The sequence below is a fragment of the Tachysurus fulvidraco genome, chromosome 9, assembly GCF_022655615.1.
Source record: "Tachysurus fulvidraco isolate hzauxx_2018 chromosome 9, HZAU_PFXX_2.0, whole genome shotgun sequence".
Taxonomy (NCBI): Eukaryota; Metazoa; Chordata; class Actinopteri; order Siluriformes; family Bagridae; genus Tachysurus; species Tachysurus fulvidraco.
In genome coordinates this window covers 26,600,954-26,622,319 of record NC_062526.1, presented here as the reverse complement: position 1 = coordinate 26,622,319, position 21,366 = coordinate 26,600,954, and the positions used below count along the sequence as shown (strand labels likewise).

General features: G+C 43.3%; 1 protein-coding gene and 1 pseudogene across 2 annotated transcripts; both read left to right on the top strand.

Annotated features, from left to right (window-relative positions):
• LOC113658642 overlaps positions 1-5,564 on the top strand; it is a 297,616-nt pseudogene extending 292,052 nt beyond the window's left edge.
• A 10,172-nt stretch (positions 5,565-15,736) lies between these two features.
• Positions 15,737-18,247, top strand: LOC125145470 (tripartite motif-containing protein 16-like). Of its 2 annotated transcripts, none has more exons than XM_047818403.1 (6): positions 15,737-16,389; positions 16,567-16,662; positions 16,802-17,035; positions 17,191-17,362; positions 17,495-17,554; positions 17,696-18,247. In XM_047818403.1, the coding sequence occupies exons 1-6, from the start codon at positions 15,796-15,798 to the stop codon at positions 18,229-18,231; spliced, it is 1,692 nt and encodes a 563-aa protein (XP_047674359.1). In that variant the 5' UTR covers positions 15,737-15,795; the 3' UTR covers positions 18,232-18,247. The 2 variants fall into 2 exon arrangements, with proteins under 2 accessions (XP_047674359.1, XP_047674360.1); XM_047818404.1 differs by having other exon boundaries at positions 15,744-16,389; positions 17,191-17,350.
• Positions 18,248-21,366: the final 3,119 nt, after the last annotated feature.

Genomic DNA, 21,366 nt, shown 5'->3' with positions numbered 1-21,366 from the left:
GTGGTCAGGTCCAGACAACTTGAAAAGCGTTACACTGTTTGATTCAGCATTAAAGTGAAAGCCGGCTGTACATCCGTTTGACATCGCCCAATACTCACTACGTTCACGCTCTAAAATCTCTGCAAAACTTGGCTCGGTATGTTTTCGCATTTTCTTTGGTGCACCGGGACAAACAGCCATAGCTATGTTCAATGAATCACACCTGTTATACGCGGAGCCCCCGATATGGTATTTGAAGACTAAATTCGAGGGAGGGGAGGGGGACGTTTGCTCCTTTTTTCTTTTGTTCTCACGCGCGTTTCCGCTCAGGTGCACGTTTCCGCTCAGGGTGCGCGTGTGCGCGTCTTTCTTCTCACGAGCGTTTGGTCAGGATGCGCGTGTGTGACGTTATAGATAGCACCCCCCATTGACTAACGATCAGACTGAGAGATGCTCCTAACACAAAGGAGGGTGTCATAATCTTGATTTGAAAACCATCCGGCCTTAGAGGAGGGGTAAGCTATCGCAAAACACCCCCCGGATCAACTTTTCTTCTCACGCGCGTTTGGTCAGGATGCGCGTGTGTGACGTTATAGATAGCACCCCCATTGACTAACGATCAGACTGAGAGATGCTCCTAACACAAAGGAGGGTGTCATAATCTTGATTTGAAAACCATCCGGCCTTAGGGGAGGGGTGACCTATCGCAAAACACCCCCCGGATCAAACACGAGTTTTAAGTACCTATCTCTATCTATTCAATCAAACATATTTACTTGTTTACAATACTGCTTCCTCTGATGGGGTTAAAACAAACCCTTTTTAAAAAAAAAAAAATAAGTCCTTGTTTACAACACTGCTTCCTCTGAGGGTCATAAAACACCATTTTAAAAAAAAGAACATAGGTCCTTGTCACCTGTCTACGGGAACAAGCCAAAAACATACGTCCTTGTTTTTACAACACTGCTTCCTCTGAGGGGTCATAAAACCCCATTTTTTTTAAAAAAAAATATAAGAACATAGCTCCTTGTTTTAATTACTTGTCACCTGTCTATGGGAACAAGCCAAAAACATAGGTCCTTGTTTTTACAACACTGCTTCCTCTGAGGGGTCATAAAACCCCATTTTTTTTTAAAAAAAAATATAAGAACATAGCTCCTTGTTTTAATTACTTGTCACCTGTCTATGGGAACAAGCCAAAAACATAGGTCCTTGTTTTTACAACACTGCTTCCTCTGAGGGGTCATAAAACCCCATTTTAAAAAAAAAAAAAAAGAACATAGCTCCTTGTTTTAATTACTTGTCACCTGTCTATGGGAACCAAGCACTGAAATGAGAGGGGGTGGTGGTGGGAGGTCTTGACTTGACTTGGAGTCAAGACATGTCTACCACACCAAAAGGTATAACCTTTAACCTTTAATAATTTCATATCACTAATAACAGATGTCATAACAGCTGACATTGCAGCTGCCAGGGGTAATAAAACTGTCACCTTGATGGAATATGACCTTTAAATCTCTCTTACACTGTTCGGACAGTGGACTCCCTATCTATCAATGATAATCCCAGTGATTGTGGTATTACTCTTATTATGTTTGTTTGGCCCTTGCATATACAAATGCATTCATTACATCATAATGTCCAATCTAACGACCAAACAACTTGTGAAACTAGACGATATTGACGATGACCCTGAATGGAGTCCTCCGTTCAGCGATGACTATTTCACTGAATTTGCCCAGACTGATCCAGAAACAGACAAAGGTGAATACGGACAGTAGAGACTGTGACTTGTAGTGAGGTTACGACTTGATTAATGCTTAATGCTTTGCCTTTAACTGCATATTTCTTATATATACGGGTCCTGTCCCCACAAAAACAGCATATTATCCACTAAAGATCATGTATTTTATGAAGCATTCATGTGAACCCTACAGGGGTAATGATGCGCTGATGTGAGATTTTACATGATTAGCTTAAGATTTAAGTGATTATATTCTAGCTGATTAACAATGTTGTAGATTAAGTAGTTGATTAACAATACTGGTATCGATCGATCATTTAGAGTTTAGATTTTGTTACAGATTAATGATTAGTAAAATTTTGTGTATTGTCCCAGGGACAAAAGGGGGGAATTGTAGTGGAAATTTTTACTTTAGAGAAGAACACATGAATCTGTCCTTCGAGGCTTCTGTATTTCCCATGGCTGGTAGTTATTGTGACTAGAGATTTCAGTTGTTTCTTTCTAAAACTGCATTTAATCAGAGCTTTCCCATGAGACCTTTTCTGTTCCCGTGGGATTAGCTTGGTCAGAAGATGAACAGGCGATGCTTCTAAGCCAATGGTGGATGATGTTTTGGTTTTACATGTCCTGTTTATTTTATTCCTGTCTATAAAATGCTGGTGTTATCAATAATGGTGGCCCTTCCTCTCTGTTTTTACACGTAGAGTGTTGGGTCCTTCTGCAAAGCTGAAAACAATAAACCGTGATATTTTCGGTTTATAACCGAAAACCTTTATACTCTTGCCCGTGCCTGTTGGTGTGATATTTTTATGCTTTAATTCTCTCGAACCTCAAAACTTCCACAACAAACCCAAGTATATTCATTAAGTACTAAAATATATTTCCGTGTTTAACTATGAACTTTGTGTAACCCATAGAGAAATAAGGGCTACTATATTGTAGTTCCGCTCCCAACCATAGGGGGAGCTGGGGGACTGACTCGATTAGAGCCTATGGTTATCAGCATTTTTCTCTTTTTTTTGCTACTTCTCCTCGTGAATGCCAGCAGAAAATAAACCTTCTAAAATTCTACCACCAGCTGAATTAACATTTCTAAAATCCTAAAACCAGCAGAAAGCAGAAAACCCAGGAAAAATTCCAAATAGAAACAATTGAAACTCCGGTGAGTGGAAGCACATTTTGCTAAGTATGATGCAACTTTTCATGTGTGCTAAAATGTTATTGGAGAATTACCTTAAAACTAAAAACCAGTTGGAGTATTTGCGGTTATCTGTAAAGCAAAATCCAAACGAACTATGTGCCCTTATAATTACATATTTATCTACTTAATTATGCTTCATGGTATTACAATGCTAAGGGGTGGCTAAGGCTGCAGCTAGCATATTGGGTTTCTTTGAGTACTAGAAAGTCTGGATGAACCGAGATGGCGAGCCTAGCCTGCGAGACTGGTAGATGATCTTTAACGGAGTGGCCAGCCGTTGATTTGTCACCAGAGGAATCCTGATTTACGTCGAGAGTGCCAGCTAAGGCATTATTCTTCACACACAGTAGTGTTACAATAAGTGCACTGGAGGACAAGGAAATTAATGTTCACTTAAATACACATTCACCGAACTTTGGACCCATATTCCACATTCACTTACGGAACCAATTGAACATTTAAGGGGAATTTATTTTCTATTATTTTAAAGAGCTCTTAGTTCTTTTTCTGTTTCAACATTATTGTACCAATTATTTTCACTGTTGTAAGAAGGCAATAAAATTGTCAGTTGTTCAACTCAATCGGGGCTTCTCTTGTGAATTGGCCCAACCCACCTCTCAACGAACCTAGGTAGATGTTAGCGTCCCTTAGTTACTTCCATAAGATCAACACCATAGGCGCTACATTTGTAACAGCCAACATCCAGTGTTCTATTTAATAGGGTGATCCGTAGAACCAGAGTGAACTTTAACCCTTTCTGTGCAGTTAGTGTTCAAACACTGAGCTCATACACTCTGTATAAACTGCACGTAAAGTTTATAAACAGTGAAATGTCTTTTATTTTTCCTCAGAATGAGCTACAGGAGGAGCAGCTGAAATTCCAGCAGAGACTCCAGGAGAAGCAGAAGAAGGTGCAGGAGCTGAAACAGGCTGTGAACACTATAAAGGTGAGCAGTGAGCAGAGACAGAGCTGCTCCTAGAAACACACACAACATGGAGACATTTAGAGTCCCAGTAAGAGAGAGAATGAGAGATGAGCTTTAAATGGACCTTCATGTGTTGTGTGTCTCCTAACAGCTCAGTGCACAGACAGCAGTGGAGGACAATGAGAGGATCTTTACTGAGCTGATCAGCTTCATGGAGAAAAAGCGCTCGGAGGTGACGGAGATGATCAGAGCTCAGGAGAAGGCTGAACTGAGTCGAGCTGAACGACTCCTGGAGCAACTGGAGCAGGAGATTAATGATCTTCAGAGGAGAGTCACTGAGATGGAGAAGCTTTCACACACACATGACCACATCCATTTCCTCCAGGTAACACACACAGTCTGAAACATACACACACACACACACACACACACACACACACACACACACACATACGCACACACCTGTATGTATAATGTGTATATTTCTCCACCTTTCTCCTTCTCTATGTTGTTCTTCTTTCTCTCTGTAGAGTTTCCAGTCTCTTCGTGTCTCATCTGGACATGACGACACATCCAGCATCACTGTCAGTCAACATCTCTCAATTGATGGAAAAAGAGACTCATGGAAATCTTCCAGGAGGAATTCATCAACATCCCTGGACGTGCTGAGAGAAATGGTCCTGATAATGTGTTGTCTAAAATAAAACATTGATTAAATATCAGACAGAAATTCTGTCACTTTAAATTGTTTCACAAATTTTACAGGACCTGATTTTTCCATCTCCATTTTGTTTCTGTGTCTCCACAGCTGCAGAACTTCAGATAATTTTACCTTCAGAACCAAAGAGTAGAGATGATTTTCTGCACTGTATGTGTAACACACACACACACACACCTTTAAATGAATTAAACCCAACATGTTCACATTGTTCAGTTTGTTTTTCTCTTTTATTTTAGATTTCTGTTCTCTGACTCTGGATCCCAACACGACACATCGTAACCTCATTCTGTCTGAGAAGAACAGAGCAGTGACATTCACTAAGAGAGAGCAGCAGTACTCTGATCATCCAGAGAGATTTAACTCCAGGTGGCAGGTGTTGTGTAAGGAGAGTGTGTGTGGACGCTGTTACTGGGATGTGGAGTGGAGCGGTGGTGGTGTGTCCATATCAGTCTCATATAAAGACATCAGGAGGAAAGGAGGTGGTAATGAGTGTGGGTTTGGACGCAACAAACAGTCCTGGAGTCTGGAATGTTCTCCTTCTTCTTCTCTCTCTTTCTATCACAACAGCATTAAGACTGATCTCAGAGTTCCATCATCCCCCAGAATAGGAGTGTATGTGGATCACAGTGCAGGAACTTTGTCCTTCTACAGTGTCTCTGACACCATGAAGCTCCTCCACAGAGTCCACACCACATTCACTCAGCCTCTATACGCTGGGTTCGGGCTCTACCCTTGTAGAACATCATTTAGGTTAAGCTTAACATTTAGGTTAAGCTTAATTGAAATAAACATCTGATATGAGTGAGTGTCTAAATATGTAAAATACAACAGAATTAACAGAATATTGTTTTTAAATCTATGAATTATATTCACTAGTTGCTATAAGTACTTGCATGTCATTTTTTACTTTTTTACATTTCAAACTTTTTGTTGACACTAAAAAAAGTGTAATATCAGAGTTTGCAAATATTAAAATAAATAGAAGTAACGTGTCTTATTTTCTCTTTTTATTACTGTAAGTCACCAGGTTTGCTAATGTTGCTAATAACTGCTGAGGTAAAATTAGCCGTTAGCCTCCACACATGCGCAGTCCGTTCTGAGTTTGAACCAGAATGGCAGTGTTGCTAGAAACAACGCATAGATATATACACTAGATGTCGCCTTGCATACGGCAGACGGCAGTACAGAGGTTCCGGGCAAGATGGCTGGTTGAACAGTCGCTCGCGTCAGAGACAGAAGAGAAATGGTCCCAAATTTGATTATCTGCTGATGAAAACGCTCTGAACAATTAAAAAGTATGATCGAACCGGCTAGACTGATAATTAAAGAAGGGGACAGTGCAAAAAAGCAAGCTGCAATGAGCACAAAGATGCTCGAACAGTCTACAGACCATGACTACGATATGGAGGTTAACACAATTAGTAAAAGAAAAGACTCCAAGTAAGATTCCGGCTGCAAAAAGAGCAAAACTACTTTAAAAACGAGGTATCTAACCTGACCATACTGGAAGCCATTCAGAGTTTAGAGAAGAACTTTAATGAGCAACTGACGCAATTGCGAGAGCAAGCTAAGCAGAGTAGCAGCATGATTGCTAGCCTATCAAAAGCAGTGCAGTTCAATGCTGAAGAAGTTAAGGAATGCAAGGGGAAAGTCATCGAGTTAGAAAAGTGCAATGAATGTCTGTGCAAAGAAACTCAAGAGCTTAAAGAGAGAATCAGGTACCAGGAGAGATACAAGATGCAATGGTGTCTGAAACTGAAAGGTTTATCAGAAAGAAAAGACGAAAACATTAGAACAGACGTCATACAACTGTTCAAGGAGATCGCCCCTGACATGGAACAGCAACAGTTTGAAGAAGCGATTGATATTGTGCACAGAGTCGGACGAAAAGATGACAACAGGAATAGACATGTAGTGGTGTTATTTGTCCAGAGACTTGTCAAGGAGGAGTTATGGCGTCGCTGCAAGGATTCCCCGGTGTGCAGAGAGAAAGGTGTCCGCCTCGCCGAGATGCTACCAATAGAGGATAGAGAGGCAAGGAAAAAACTGTGGCCGCAGATTGAACAGGCTCATCGGGAAGGAAAGCGTGCCTACTACCGCGGACCGCACAGATACATAGAGGGTCGTCGAATTGGTTAAACAAAGAAAAGGTTTGATCTACTGATATTAGATGTCTGAAGGAGTGTGTTAAGTGGACATGGGACTATTGTTGCATTTGCAAATCAGCATTAGTAAGCTAAGTTTATAATATCTCCTTATGCTCTCCTATAATATCTCCTGTTCAGTAATGTTCAAATGTTCAGTCTCATTTGCTTCGTTAAACGTGAGGGGTCTAAAAGATTTAGTCAAAAGAAAAGCATTATTTTTATTTTGTAAAGGGCGAAAATCACATTGTCTGTTACTACAAGAAACTACACCAGGTTACGTATGTAACCCGGTTCCCTGAGAAGGGAACGAGATGCTGCGTCAGTGCTGACGCTATGGGAACGCTTCTGTGAGGAAGTTGTGTCTGAAGCTCTGTGTGCACACACGCCATTTTAATGGCTCGGGAAGGACACGTGATGGAGTGATTACGCGCCAGCAAGTCCATATAAGGGCATCTACATCACACTACTCCAGCTTCTATTTGTCTGAAGGAAGCGCGAACGGACGCCCGGGGCGTGGCCAGCAACGCAGCGTCTCGTTCCCTTCTCAGGGAACCGGGTTACATACGTAACCTGGTGTAGTTCCCTTTCGAGGGAACTCGACGCTGCGTCAGTGCTGACGCTATGGGAACGCCAATGCCCACGCCGCCACGCACCGGTCAATGACTGCGCCAGAGGCCGTGAGAGAGCACGAGCAGACTGGGAGCAGCACATCATAGGCCCCGCAGTACCTGGGACCCTGGAGTGGGGTCCAAGTCCAGGTCATAGAATCTGATAAAGGTGTGCGGAGAGGACCATCCTGACGCAGCACAAATATCTTCAAAGGGGACACCCCTGGCCAAGGCACTGGACGAGGCGATACCCCTAGTGGAGTGGGCCCTGATGCCAAGAGGTGAGGCATGACCACGCAGCTCATAGGCCTGAGTAATGGCCTCCACCAACCAGTGCGCCAGGCGCTGTTTGGAAACCGGATTACCCCTATTCCGGCCCCCAAAACAGACAAAAAGGGCAGAGGAGTTACGCCACGAGCTAGAGCGGTGGACGTAAGTCCTCAGCGCCCTTACCAGGCAAAGCAAGTGCAGCCTCTCCTGTTCCGCTGACTCATGGGGTGGGGGACAGTAGGCCTGCAGGATTATCGGACAACCCGCCATCCTGAGCACCTTAGGGACATATCCCGGCCTGGGGTGCAGGATAGCCTTGGACATGCCGGGGGCAAATTCTAGGCAGGCGGGGGCGATCGACAAAGCCTGCAAATCCCCGACTCTCCTGAGAGAGGCCAAGGCAAGAAGCAGAGCCGACTACAGGGTCAGAAACTTCTCAGAGGCTGACTCCATGGGCTCAAAGGGGGCTTCCAGCAGTCCCTCCAGGACCACAGAGAGGTCCAAGGAGAAAAGGCGCAGTCTGCAGAAAGGTCTCAGCCACCTGACACCACGCAGGAAGTGAGAGACCAGAGCGTGCCTACCCAAGGAGGCCCCGAGGACAGGTTCGTGGTTGGCAGCAATGGCAGCCACGTACACCTTTAAAGTAGATGGGGACAAGCCCCGAGAAAAGAGAGACTGCAGGAACTCCAGCACTGTACTGACCAGGCAGTGAACTGGATTCTGACAGTGTTCATCACACCAGAGGCGAAAAAGCCTCCACTTCAGAGCAAATAGCTTCCTAGTGGAGGGAGCCCTAGCATTCATTAGAGTTTTGGTCACCTCGCCTGCTTCTAGGAACTGGTCCCCCTCAGGGGCCAGACCCGAAGCTTTCATATCTTCGGGCAAGGGTGTAGGATTGGCCCCTGCACCCGAGAGAAGAGATCTTCCCTGACGGGAACCTCCATGGAGTGCCGTTCAGGAGGGAGGACCGTGAACCAACTCAAGAAGGCCAATGAAGGGCAACTAGGAGTAGGTTGACTCGGTCGTGGCACACTCTGGCTAGGGCTTGCGGGAGCAGAGCTACCCGGGGGGAGGCGCACAGACGGAGCCTCGGCCACGTCCACACCAATGTCACTCCACCCCGTGGGGGTGGAGACATTTTATGGCGTCTACACCACTCCCCGGGCCTCAGCACCTGCCTCGACAGGAAGTCTGCCTCCTTATTTACATGCCCTGGGATGAAAATCGCTCTCATCAAAAGGAACCTGGTCTTTGCCCAGTGCAGAGTCTGCTGTGCCAACCTAAAACGGGGGCACAAATGCAGACCGCCCTGATGATTGATATGGGGGACCACCACAGTGCTGTCTGTCTGTACTAAGACATGGCAGCCCCTGAGGCATGGAAGAAAGTGTTAGAAACACAGCCCTCATCTCTAGGCAGTTTATGTGCCATGAGAGATAGGGGCCCTCCCATAAACCCTGGGCAGGACGGCCATCCTAGGGAAAGCGAGGTGTCCATCGAAAGAGTCCCGCGATGGTGACACGCCCCTAGAGTGGGACCCAAGGCCAGAAACTGGGGTCTTTTCCACAAAGGAAGGGTACGAAGCCCACAGCGCGTAACCCTTATAACCCTGAGGGGATGTCTGCGAGGATGAAAGCCCGCACCCCTGAGCCAGCGCTGGAATGGCTTCATGTGGAGCAGAACCAAAGGGATAATGTTGGCTGCTGCCGACACGAGGCCCGGGCCCCCTCTGTGCCTCGGCGACAGAGAGGCATCGGCCTAGCCGAATAGCTTTCACCGCTTACAAGATGGAAGCCACCCGAGTGGGAGACAGATGTGCCCGCATCGAGGTGAAGCCCCAAACTAGCCCCAGAAAGGTGGTTCTCTGAAAAGGAGAAAGCACACCCATTTCTGGGTCCAACCTGAGGCCTAGAGACCTCATATGGGCAAGCACAGCATCTCAATGACTGGCTGCCCTAGCCTTTGACTGGGACAGAATGATCCAGTCGTCCAGGCAATTCAGTACACAGATGCCCTGGAGACACAATGGTGCCAGGGCAGTGTCTATGCACTTTGTAAACGTGCGTGGTGAAAGGGCTAGGCCAAAAGGAAGAACACAATACCGGTACACTTCTCCCCCAAAAGTGAACCTGAGGAACTTCCTGTGCTCTGGCAAAATGCCTATGTGAAAATAAGCATCCTCAAGGTCAATAGTCACAAATCAGTCCTTGGACCTGATCTGGGACACGATCTGGGACACGATAACCTTGAGCGTGAGCATCTTGAACCTGTAAGTCTTAAGAGTACAGTTCAGAGCCCACAGGTTCGAAATCGGACACAGCCCCCGTCCCACTTGGGAACAATGAAATATCGGCTGTAAAGCTGGAGTCCCGCTCTGGGAGGGGAACATGCTCTATGGCCCCTTTCCTCAGGAGTGAGAGAGTCCCTCTTGGAGGAACGCCCCCTGGTGTCTGCCAACAATCGTAGGCAGCACACCCTGGAAGCACGGAGGACGGAACGGGTATCCAGAACCCACTGAGACACCCCTGGCAGAAGTTTCCACGCTGCCCGGCTGCCTGATAGTGATGTCAATCTTGCGCAGACCTCCCGGGTGCCCTGAAACTGGCAGGTGCCAACCCAGGGAGACCCATGCAAGGAAGAGAAGCAGGCACAGACCCCACTGCTCCCTGAAACGCCAGAGGCGGCAGGGCAGGCAGTAGGGGAGCCTGAACGTCGCCGACTGGCATTTTACCTCCTGGTGCCTGTCGACGACAGTACTCACTGCATCGCCGAACAAGCCCTGAGGTGACACCGAGGCATCCAGGAGAGAGGACATATCCTCATCTTTAGTATTAGTCAAACTTAGCCACAGGCGCCTCTCCGTGGCAACCAGTGCAGCCATTGCATGGCCTATGGAGTGGGCCGTCTGCTTTGTGGCACGGAGCGCAAAGTCAGTGGCTCGGTGGAGCTCAGATACCACCTGAAGGCAGGTTTCCTCCGTGCGGGCGATGTAGGTGAGAGATAGCCCGTAAGCATCTCCTCAATCCCAGGCATCGCCCCATACCATGGCCTTCAAGCCCTATAATGGCTGATTAGACCAACATGGCAGGAGAAAAGACCTCGACACCTCGGCATGGAGGTCTGAGAAATACAGCAGCCGCCCACGTGAAGGTGTCTTTCGGCCTGAAGTCAGAAGTGGTCGTCTAGCTTATAACGGGCGACACTTACTCCCTCTTCGGGCCAATCTAATTTTAGCTTAGACATGTCACGAGGAGCACCTCGAACGCAGCTAATTGTGTCAGCTATTCGGGGGGGAGCCCCTCCCTGCCCACATAGAGCTCCTCAGAGCCCGACGCGGAAAGCCGCATGCTCACTTCCGGGTTGGGAGAAATCGCAGCGCGAGCTCCCGAAATCGAAATCGAGTGAAAGGTGTTGTGGGAGAGGGAAAGAGAAAGGGAAAACCCGTCTCTTGCTCCATATCCGCTAAATTCAACCCTTTTTTTCTTTTTATTTATTTATTTATTTCTCTTTGAGCGACGCAGAAGCAACATGCTAGTTCCTGGTTGCAGGCTTTCTTCCTGGTTGGTAGAAATCGCAGCGCAAGCTCCCGAAACCGAAATTGAGCGAACGGCTTTAGGGAAGCGTGAAAGAGAAAGTGGAAAAACCCGTCTCTTATTCCATATCCACTAATTCAACCGGATAAATACAGCCAGGCAAGCACAGAGGGAATCCCTCACAATGCACGCAGCCGGCTGTTCAGAGGGGGAAAGCCCCTCCCCGTCAACATCGAGCTCCTCAGAGCCCGAGGTGGAAGCAACATGCTCTCTTCCGGGTTGGGAGAAATCGCAGCGCGAGCTCCCGAAAGCGAAATCGAGCGAACGGAGTTAGGGGAGAGGGAAAGAGAAAGGAAAAAACCTGTCTCTTGTTCCACATCCGCTAACTCAACCTGCGAACCCCGGCGAACGAGGCCACCGCGCCGCCTTGGCGGACGCGGGACCCGAACAAAGAGGCGCAGCTGCAGCTGAGAATTACAGCCCTAAAATATATATATATATATATATATATATATATATATATATATATATATATATATATATATATATATGTAACCCTCGTACTACTTTTATTAGGAATATGTGCATATAAAAGCTTATTTTTTAATAACTGCCCTATTCAGATATTTGTGGCTGAAAAGGTTTGTTTATAATAAGGTTTAAGTACACTATTCATTAAACTGTTGTGTTTAAAGAGATTTACATTTTTTTATGTGATCTGAAAATGAGTGTGTATCCTTTTAATTCGTCAGTGGCGGCGAAAGAGTTGAGAAACTGTGTGTATACACTAAAGTTTGGCTTAAGTGCACTTGGAAGACATGTGCTGGTTACTATCTAGTTTGTTATTTTTTCTGTGATTGGATGTTTATTATTTTATACCCACCCATGCATATGAGAGTGCAATGTGTTTGGTTGGTAATGTGTCAATCAAAAAAAGAGAGAGATTGAGACGAGTCGCGTTTGAGAGAGTGGCGGAAACAGAAACGCTCGTGCAAAACGCTCGTGCTAAATGCGTGTTATATGGATTTGTTTTCTTTATAAACAGTGTTTTAGTTTGTTTATGCTTTAATGTTAACCAGGAGATGTGTTAACGGACCGTGATTTCGTCTTATTAACTGTCGGTGAGACCCTTTTTTTTCTTTTTTTTTTGAGAAGAAACTGCCCGGTTGTGTGGAATTGGAGTGCCTCTACATAACGTTACTGGAACGATATACTGCATTCAGCGTATTACTGTGGTATTGCGCTATTTAATACTTTGAGTTGGACACTTCGGGAGATCAGTTTGAGTTACAGTAGCAAAAAGCACTCGGTGGCAAAGACGTGCGTTCATCAAGACTGTTTGTTTTGCCTTGGTTCGCGAGAAACGTACCACTATTCGCCGAGGATCGTGTGTGATGTCTCCGCTTAGAGTGTGAGTGGTCACTGGGAGCACAGATACCTGTAATTTGTGTTGGTTTTGGCTCATTTGAGTGAAGAGGCCCGTTGTAATTGTTTCAAAGGCCACAACGCACGCAAGCAACGACACAGGCCTGCATCGGGGGGTGGTTGGGTGAGTGAGTGTTTGCTTGTGTGAGTGTGTGTGTGTGGGGGGGGGGTTGGGTGAGTGAGTGTTTGCTTGTGTGAGTGTGTGTGTGTGTGTGGGGGGGGGGGTTGGGTGAGTGAGTGTTTGCTTGTGTGAGTGGGCCCACTAAAATTTATGTTGAATTTACACTGTGGTACTATTGGTGTTGGTTTAGAGTGTACAGTTGCTCCGTTACTAAACTAGTTAACAGTAAGAGTGCTTAAGTATTTTCTTGAGTGCATATTCATTGCTGGTTTTTTTTGTATATTTAAAGTGAAGTATTTGAACTGTTTACATTGTTTATTCAGTAAGTGGACAATAATTCATTTCGTTAAAACCTATTGACTATTGTTATTCATACCTATATATTGTTATACATATTTCACTTACACTTACTTACTTAAACATATAAATATAGATATTCTATAATTCATATCACAATATATTTTATATAGAAAAATAAATACAAAAACTGTTTCATGAATGTTTTTCTTTATTGTGTATTTAAGAGTCCAGGTATCAGAGTATTTTTAATTTCTTTAGTCGAGAGACCCCAAGTTATTGAACCCGTCGCCCCACCCTAAAGAGCTTAGACTTGACCCAACTAAGTAGGGCAGGGGGTGCTACATATATATATATTATATATATAATTTTTCCCTGTACTAGACAGACAGGACAAACATTTGACACATACACAGATCGCTTCCTGAAGACAAAGAAGCTGGAGTAGTGTGACATAGATGCCCTTATATGGACTTGCTGGCGCGTAATCACTCCGTCACGTGTCCTTCCCGAGCCATTAAAATGGCATGTGTGCACACAGAGCTTCAGACACAACTTCCTCACAGAAGCGTTCCCATAGCGTCAGCACTGACGCAGCGTCGAGTTCCCTCGAAAGGGAACTCATTCTTCTGAAGTGGATGTTAAATTTTGGTCGAATCAATGGGGTGATTGAATACTGTTTAGTCATGGGACCAATAAGTCTGCTGGTGTTGCAGTTTGTTTTAATAGATTTCCAGGTGACATACAGGACAGATAATAAGTTCATTGGCTAATGGTGGTTCTAAAAATTGATGGTTGTTTTTTCATACTAAATAAATCAAATCAAATCAAAGTTTATTTATAGAGCACCTTTTTAAAACAGCAGGTGTTCTCCAAAGTGCTGTACCAACAATATAAAATTAACAAAAGAACTAAAAAGCATAAAATAATAATAATAATAATAAATAAAAAATAAAAGTAACAATAATTAGTAACACACACTAAAAAGAATTCCTAAAAGGTAACTCTCATACTGCGTTGTATGCTGCACCATACAAATATGTTTTTAAATGTGATTTAAAAACAGCAAGTAAAGGAGCCTGCCTAATGTACCAAGGCAAATTATTCCAGAGTTTGGGGGCCGCTACTGCAAAGGCACGGTCACCTCTGCTCTTTAATCTTGCATTGGGGCATACTAAAAGCAGTTGCCCAGCAGACCTAAGTGCTCTGGATGGAGCATATGGCTTTAATAGGTCTGAAAGATACTTAGGACCAATCTTATTTAATGATTTAAAAACTAAAAGTAAAATCTTGAAATCAATTCTAAAATGAACAGGCAATGAAGGGAAGCCAATATAGGTGTAATGTGTTCTCGTTTGTGTGTCCCCGTTAATAAACGTGCAGCTGCATTTTGTAAACTTTGCAAGCGTGTTAGAGATGCCTCACCAATGCCTACATAGAGACTATTACAATAGTCCAGGTGGGATGATATAAAAGCATGGATGACCCTCTCAAAATCAGTAAAAGATACAAATGACTTGACTTTTGCTGATTGCCTTAACTAAAAAAAACACGATTTAACTACCAAATTAATCTGTTTTTCTAGTTTAAAGTCACCGTCCATTAAAACCCCCAGGTTTTTAACAACAGGCTTCACAAATGACTTTAAGTCACCCAGATTTACATCACGAGTATTAATCTTACCGCCAGGTCGAAATAAAATTATTTCAGTTTTATCTTCATTAAACTTTAAGAAGTTGGAGGCCATCCAGGCTTTAATAACTTCAAGACATCTCAGCAAAGGTGCCACAGAGTTTGCATCCTTCTGTTTCATAGGCAGATAGAGTTGCAAGTCATTTGCATAACAGTGAAATGAAATGCCATGTTTCCTAAAAATGGACCCTAAAGGTAATATATATAAAGAAAATAAAATTGGTCCAAGAATGGAACCCTGAGGGACTCCACATACAAGAGATGCAGTAGAAGACACAATTTCCCCAAGACGTACAAAGAAAGTTCTTTCACCCAGATAAAATTAAATGTGTGTGGTCATAGAACTGTTGCCCAGAATAAACAAATGCTTGAAGAAATTACAAGTACTTTAACAGAACTCAAAATATTACACACAGAATGGTGATCATTGTAGAATTTTTGATTTATAAGCATTTAAGTCAATTTGGCTTGGAAAAAAAAAACAGGTTTCATTATTCTGACATTAAAAAATAGTCAAAATGGTTTCAAAACAATCTCCTGCCCTTGAAATACCAGCCTGTAATTGTGCATCAACTTTTGTGCCTCTATAGTGAAAATAATTCAAAATTTCAGTTTTTTTTTTCTAAAAATGTTTTGTATAGAAATAAGGTTTATTATACCAAATATATATATTTTTTTGCAAAATATATGTTAATATGTTGTAAACAAGTTAGACTAAAAAGGTGAAAAAAATGGCATTCATATATACTTCATTTTTTATAAGCAGTCAAAACAGACAAGATCAAGTTGACTCGGTGCTCCTAATTTGCATAGGAGGAAAATAGGAGAGTTAAATTAATATTCATTTTAAAATGCATTGAAGTAAGTAAGTTCCAGGAAAACATATTAAATATTCACTTTACGCTCAAAACATATCATCAGCCTACGTTCAACTTCCAAAAGCAGATTTCTCTGACACAGTGTGTATGATAGAAGGGGGTTAGAGGGAGAAGAAACAGTTAAAAAAAGGGCCGTTTATAAGCTCTATGTCCTTGTGCTGCTCCTCCCCTCCCTCCCTCTCGCTGTCTCTCTCATACACACACAGAACCAGGAAGTTCATTTCAACAAAAACGAAACTTTGAGTTCAGAAAAATGGCTGAGGCGAGTATTTCAGTAGATCAGGATCAGTTCATCTGTTCAGTGTGTCTGGATCTCCTGAAGGATCCGGTGACTCTATCCTGTGGTCACAGTTTCTGTAAGGTGTGTATTAATGGTCACTGGGATCAGGAGGATCAGAAGGACGTCTACAGCTGTCCTCAATGCAGAGACACTTTCACACCAAGGCCTGTTCTACGCAGAAACAACATGCTGGCTGAAGTGGTGGAGAAACTGAAGAAGAAGACTGAAGTTCAAGCTGCTTCTCCTGAACACTGTTACGCTGGACCTGGAGATGTAGAGTGTGATTTCTGCACCGGGAGAAAACACAAAGCCGTCAAGTCCTGTCTGGTGTGTGTGGCTTCGTTTTGTGAAACTCATCTCAAACCTCACTATCAAGTTCCTTCATGGAAAAAGCACAAGTTAGTCGAAGCTTCTGGAAATCTACAAGAGAAGATCTGCTCTGAACATGATAAAGTGCTGGAGATCTTCTGTCGTTCTGACCAAAGCTTCATCTGTTATCTGTGTATGACGGATGAACATAAAAGCCACGACACCGTCTCAGTTAAAGCTTACAGAACTGAGAAAGAGGTGAGAAATACAAGTCTCATCTATTCAGTCAGTTCATACAATTTATATTTCTAATGTAAAGTGGCTGAAGGTTTCCAAGCAGAAGCTACAACTTAGGGTTCATATTAAACTTTTAAGCTTTGGATATTGTATTATTAAAAAAGAAAAAACAGTGAAATGTCTTTTATTTTTCCTCAGAATGAGCTACAGGAGGAGCAGCTGAAATTCCAGCAGAGACTCCAGGAGAAGCAGAAGAAGGTGCAGGAGCTGAAACAGGCTGTGAACACTATAAAGGTGAGCAGTGAGCAGAGACAGAGCTGCTCCTAGAAACACACACAACATGGACAACATGGAGACATTTAGAGTCCCAGTAAGAGAGAGAATGAGAGATGAGCTTTAAATGGACCTTCATGTGTTGTGTGTCTCCTAACAGCTCAGTACACAGACAGCAGTGGAGGACAATGAGATCATCTTTACTGAGCTGATCAGCTTCATGGAGAAAAAGCGCTCGGAGGTGACGGAGATGATCAGAGCTCAGGAGAAGGCTGAACTGAGTCGAGCTGAACGACTCCTGGAGCAACTGGAGCAGGAGATTGATGATCTTCAGAGGAGAGTCACTGAGATGGAGAAGCTTTCACACACACATGATCACATCCATTTCCTCCAGGTAACACACACTGTCTGAAACATACACACACACACACGCACACACACACACACACACACACACACACAATCAATCACACACACACATGTGTATATATAATGTGTATATTTCTCCACCTTTCTCCTTCTCTATGTTGTTCTTCTTTCTCTCTGTAGAGTTTCCAGTCTCTTCGTGTCTCTTCTGGACATGACGACACATCCAGCATCACTGTCAGTCAACATCTCTCATTTGATGGAGTGAAGAAATCTCTCTCTGACCTGAAAAAGAGACTCGTGGAAATCTTCCAGGAGGAATTCATCAACATCCCTGGACGTGGTGAGAGAAATGGTCCTGATAATGTGTTGTCTAAAATAAAACACTGATTAAATATCAGACAGAAATTCTGTCACTTTAAATTGTTTCAGTCTTTTTTACGGCACCTGATTTTTCCATCTCCATTTTGTTTCTGTGTCTCCACAGCTGCAGAACTTCAGATAATTTTACCCTCAGAACCAAAGAGTAGAGATGATTTTCTGCACTGTATGTGTAACACACACACACACACACACACACACACACACACACACACACACACACACACACACACACACACACACACCTTTAAATTAATTAAACCCAACATGTTCACATTGTTCAGTTTGTTTTTCTCTTTTATTTTAGATTTCTGTTCTCTGACTCTGGATCCCAACACGACACATCGTATCCTCATTCTGTCTGAGAAGAACAGAGCAGTGACACTCAGTAAGAGAGAGCAGCAGTACTCTGATCATCCAGAGAGATTTAACTCCTTGTGGCAGGTGTTGTGTAAGGAGAGTGTGTGTGGACGCTGTTACTGGGAGGTGGAGTGGAGCGGTGGTGGTGTGTGCATATCAGTCTCATATAAAGACATCAGGAAGAAAGGAAATAATAATGAGTGTGAGTTTGGAGGCAACAAACAGTCCTGGTGTCTGGAATGTTCTCCTTTTTCTTCTTCTCTCTCTTTCTATCACAACAGCATTAAGACTGATCTCAGAGTTCCATCATCCCCCAGAATAGGAGTGTATGTGGATCACAGTGCAGGAACTCTGTCCTTCTACAGCGTCTCTGACACCATGAAGCTCCTCCACAGAGTCCACACCACATTCACTCAGCCTCTATACGCTGGGTTCGGGCTCTACTATTATGGAACATCTGTAAAATTATGTGATCCAAAATAAAATATTAGCAATATGACTTTTTTTTTATTATTAAAACGACCAATTCTTTTTTTTTTAGGTTAAGCTTAATTGAAATAAACATCTGATATGAGTGAGTGTCTAAATATGTAAAATACAACAGAATTAACAGAATATTGTTTTTAAATCTATGAATTATAGTCACTAGTTGCTATAAGTGCTCGTATGTCATCTTTTTTTTTTTTACATTTCAAACTTTTTGTTGACGATAAAAAAGTGTAATATCAAAGTTTGAAAATATTAAAATAAATAGAAGTAACGCGTCCTATTTTGTTATTTTTATTACTGTAAGTCACCGGGTTTGCTAATGTTGCTAATACCTGCTGAGGTAAAATTAGCCGTTAGCCTCCGCGCATGCGCAGTCCGTTCTGAGTTTGAACCAGAATGGTGGTGTTGCTAGAAACAACGTTAGGTGACATTGTAGTGGATTTATACACAGAGGAAAGACCTAAAGGTACGAAAGTAACCGAAAATATCAGGTTTCAGGTTGGATTTGGCCGAAGATTAAAATGACATAAATACAATATGCATTCACAACAGTATGCAAGCAGCGATCACTGTCTCGCTCGAGAGACAGAGAGAAGGACAGATACAGAGAACGATACAGAGAGAGGGAAACTTCTCTCGGGCTTCAACTTGCACCGAGCAAGCAGCAATTTGATGTGTCTTAATCTTATCTGGATTTGATCTGGATCAAAAAATACACATTTCAGTTATGTAGCCATCATGTTTCATGTTTATTGAACTACGTACAGTAGGTTGTTAGAGTTTGTGTAAACAAGTCTCTCTCTCTCTCTCTCTCTCTCTCACACACACACACACACACACACACACACACACACTCACACAGAGACGAGAGTGAGTAGCATGAAGAGTGTGCTGACTCCTGCATGGTGTACAAGTTGTGTTGTGTAAGCCTAGTGAAGTGTGCTTTTGTGGTGGGTCCTGAGAATATTGTCTTTGCCTACAGCACCTACTGTATGTAGTGGGCAGAACTCAACAGTTCAAAAGTTACACCTGTTCTGTCTACAGCAATGGGCCAATATTCTTTTTATCCTTTGCTTGCTAACCAAAATATGTTACTCACATTAAACAATTTAAAGGTCATTTAGTAGTTCAGAAGTCATTTAGTATAGAAGTCATGGGAGGGAGGCATCACTATCACAGGCAGGTAATTCATGATTGCCTGTATGCCCTGCCACATGCGGAAGTTGATGGAATTGCCATCAGTTGCAGCCTCCCTGATGATGTTCCAGTCAGTGCCCTCAAAGCAGTCCTGAAGTGCAGAGGTGGCTCCTGCTTCAGAACCGGTTTAGAGGATCTGATGAGTGGTCTGTATGCTGGAATTAGCATAACAGAGATGTGGTCTGAATAGCTGAGGTAGGGCGGGTGTTCTGCCCAATACGCGCCCGGAATGTTTGTGTAAACAAGATCCAGTGTGTTTTCCTCTGTATTTGCAAAGTCCACATACTGATGTATACAGAATATACGGAGACTTGAGATTTGCATGATTGAAATCTCCGGCGATGATAAACATTATTTTGATAAATGATGCTAAAATTGGGGTGAACATTCTGCAGATTGCTAATCGCCCCATATAGTTCACATAGAGACTCTTTAACATTAGCGCTGGGGGGAATGTACACTACAACAATGAAAACTGTGGTGAATTCCCATAGTAAATAAAATGGCCTGCATCTAACAGTCACAAACTCTATTAATGATCAATAGTAACTAGAAACAAGCACAGAGTTCTTGCACCATTCTGTTTTTATGCAAACACACAAACCACCACCAAGAGCCTTAATGCACAGAGCTGCATTTTGTTGGTGTGTAATGTTATGAACAAAGCACCTGACAGACATTTCTGTAATAACTCACCTGATTGTCACCTTCATCTACCTTCTTTCTCTGTCTCTTGCTTCTGCTCACACAAAGACAAATATTTACCCACCGTCAGCATCTTCAGAGTCATTAGTGATAAATTTATCAGCACAAATATTCTCACCTCAGCCAGAAGAGAGCAGAGAGAAGAGCTGCGAGCCCAAAAAGTCCGAGTCCAACAGCCACATACACAATCACAGTACCTGCTGGTACAAACACAATCACAGACAGACAGACAGACACACACACACACACACACACACACACACACACACACACACACACACACACACACACACACACACACACACACACACATATATTATTCAAAATCTCACCCACAGTGCATTATGAACAGAGCAGTGATCACACAGCAATGAAAAATCATCACCTCACCATTAATAGTGACAGACACTGCAGCTGATCTCTCAGAGCCGTGTTTATTCTGAGCCTCACAGTAATACTGTCCACTCTGTACAGCTCTGTAACTCTGTCCAGATCCTACAGGTGATGATTCTTTCACCTTAAACCAGGTGTAGTTCTGTACAGGTGGGTTAGCATCACTGCTACAGGTCAGAGTCACTGAACTGTCCTCCATTATCTCACCAGAGGGACTGATGGACACTGAGACGTTCTTTGGAGAATCTAGAGAGTTCCATGACCCGAGTGAGGAAAGCAGTTCATGGTCATAATTAATGTTAATTAATGTCCCCCTTTTGCTTTAATCTATGGGACTGTCATCTGATCTCAGGCTTCAAGCTATGAATGTCAGTCAATGTCACTTTGTGTTTTCTTTACTTACACCAGTACTTTATTTTGTTTTCCTTTATTAACTATCAGGTTATAAAGTATATATAAGAAGGTAAATAAAGCTCACATCTGACTCTGAGGGTTTGAACAGGAGAGTGGAGATGTTCATATCCTCTTACAGCACAGCTATAACTGCCTGCATCCTCACTGCTGACCGACTGCAGACGGACTTCATTGTTCTTGTTGGTGTTTGTGGTTAAATCTCTGCTGGTTTTGTACCAGATGAATGTTGGATCAGTCAGACTGCAGGTGGTTTTACAGGTCAGAACGACTGATTGTCCTTCTGTCACTTCTGCAGGAGCGATCTGAAGATCAAGATCTTAAACAACGAGAGAAACGTTAAATCATGAAAGCCGTCCTGAAGCCAGTAGAGCGTCTATTTCTAAAACTCTGCTCTCAAAGTGGTTTTCTATCTGGAGACTA